The sequence below is a fragment of the Doryrhamphus excisus genome, linkage group LG2 (assembly GCF_037039965.1).
Source record: "Doryrhamphus excisus strain RoL-2023G ecotype Guam linkage group LG2, RoL_Dexc_Guam_v1.1, whole genome shotgun sequence".
Classification (NCBI taxonomy): domain Eukaryota; kingdom Metazoa; phylum Chordata; class Actinopteri; order Syngnathiformes; family Syngnathidae; genus Doryrhamphus; species Doryrhamphus excisus.
The window spans coordinates 510,704-512,500 of NC_136358.1; the positions used below are offsets into that span (position 1 = coordinate 510,704).

Sequence of the window (1,797 nt, forward strand, 5' to 3'; positions counted from 1 at the left end):
ATTCAATATTGACTTAGTTGTGTCTTTGGGGGGGGGGGGAAGCATCACAGCATCAACGACCCTGCTAATGTCGAAGCAATAAAGATAAGACTTTCACAATGAAAGCCTGCCTCGGCCCGAGCACGCCAGCGCGAAGGACTCGTGTGCGAGCGCCGGCGTAAACGTGCATGAGGACACGCGGGCCTAATGAAGATGGATGAGACAGCGAGCACACGACGGCTGAGCTCCCGCTTATCGATGAGTGCGGCGGGCCAAAGGTTACAGAAACAACTGTGGGACCGCTTTGATTTTGGCAGCACGGTGCTGCATCAACTCGTCACGTTTCACTTCCTCGCCATCCCAAATCAACGAGGGGGGTGGGGGGGGGGGGGCAACGCCATAGTGTTACCATGACAACACAATCAAGACTTCAAGTGTGTGTGTGTGTGTGCATGCTGACTTCCTGCAGGCCTCTGAAGGCCAATCAAAACACCTCGGCTGTGAAAGGTTGTCACGGGAAATTGAAAATGTTTGCTCACAAAACTCACACACACACACACACACACACACACAGCAGGTGAGTGTGTTTATGTTAAGTGTTAAAAGCTTACATGGACATGAGTGAGGAATGTAAAGATAAGACGTCTCTGCTCACAGACTAAGTCTAATGAACTTAAACACGCCAGCCGCCAGGAAGGTGCAGTTCCGTGTTGCTCCACTAGGCGGCGACATTGAGCTGCCGTCCAATGAGCTGGGCGGTGGAAGGGTGGGTGCGTGCGCGTGAAACACCTGCGCACACGCGGGGTGACGACCCCGGTCTGGTCGTCATTACGTAACACACAATGACCACTCAGACCGAGAAACGAGTCGTCATCAAGGAGTCCGCCTCCGTGATGAACTTTTACAATGTTGACTTTAGTTTCGGGCACTTCCGGCGTGCAGGTGACTGGTTCAAGTGAGGGGGGTGTGGAGGGAGGTTGGGGGGGAGGGGGGTGGTCGTCCAGGAGCTGAAGGAGGTGGAGCAGAGAGGCGGGGAGTTTTTTTTTTGGGGGGGGGGGGACCTTGGCCGCTGCCTCCCCGCTATATAAACACTCATTTGACTGACACACACACGCACAGTGCGCACACACACGCGCGCGCTGCCTCCCAGCATCCTCGCCACCTTCTTCTTCTACTTCTTCTTCTTCTTCTTGGTCCACCTGGAGGCAGGGGGCGTCCACAGGAGACAAGAGCATGAGGTGGTCCATGTGTTAGAAGCCCGCGCGTCCCCCCCTCCCCCAGGAAAAGCGTCCATCAGCATGTTCGTCAGCTTCGACGTGCTGTCGGCGTTGGCCACGCTGGCCGCGTGCGTGCTGTGCGTGGCGCTGCTGCTCGCCGTGTGTCAGCAGCTGTGGCAGCTCCGATGGACGTCCACGCGGGACAAGAAGTGCAAGCTGCCCATGCCCAAAGGCTCCATGGGCTTCCCCTTCATCGGGGAGACGTGCCATTGGCTCCTGCAGGTAAGCCCGAGTGGCTTCTCACGCGCTCTCATCGCTGGGGGGGAGGGGGGGGGGGGTTCAGGTGGTCTTTGATTGATTGACAGGCAGAGGATGCTTTCGAAAAGATCGACTTACTGCTGCTGAGCTTCACGTACGTCGGGAAATATTCCACATATGAAATCATAGTTATGGAGGAGGATCGCCTTCAACTGAGAAAAAGTAGAAATATAGATATTATATATATATATGTATATGTATACATATATACGTATATATATTGATTGTTTGAACAAGATAACTTTCCTAATATTTATGCTTAAAAGATAAATAAGAAAACCAC

General features: G+C 53.6%; 1 protein-coding gene across 1 annotated transcript in view; it reads left to right on the plus strand.

Annotated features, from left to right (window-relative positions):
* The first annotated feature begins 1,090 nt into the window (after positions 1–1,090).
* cyp26b1 (cytochrome P450, family 26, subfamily b, polypeptide 1) overlaps positions 1,091–1,797 on the plus strand; it is a 9,156-nt gene continuing 8,449 nt past the window's right edge. The window contains exon 1 of the mRNA XM_058066060.2: positions 1,091–1,478. Coding sequence (XP_057922043.1) covers positions 1,278–1,478 — 201 coding nt within the window. The 5' untranslated portion in view covers positions 1,091–1,277. The remainder of the gene's footprint in view (positions 1,479–1,797) is intronic.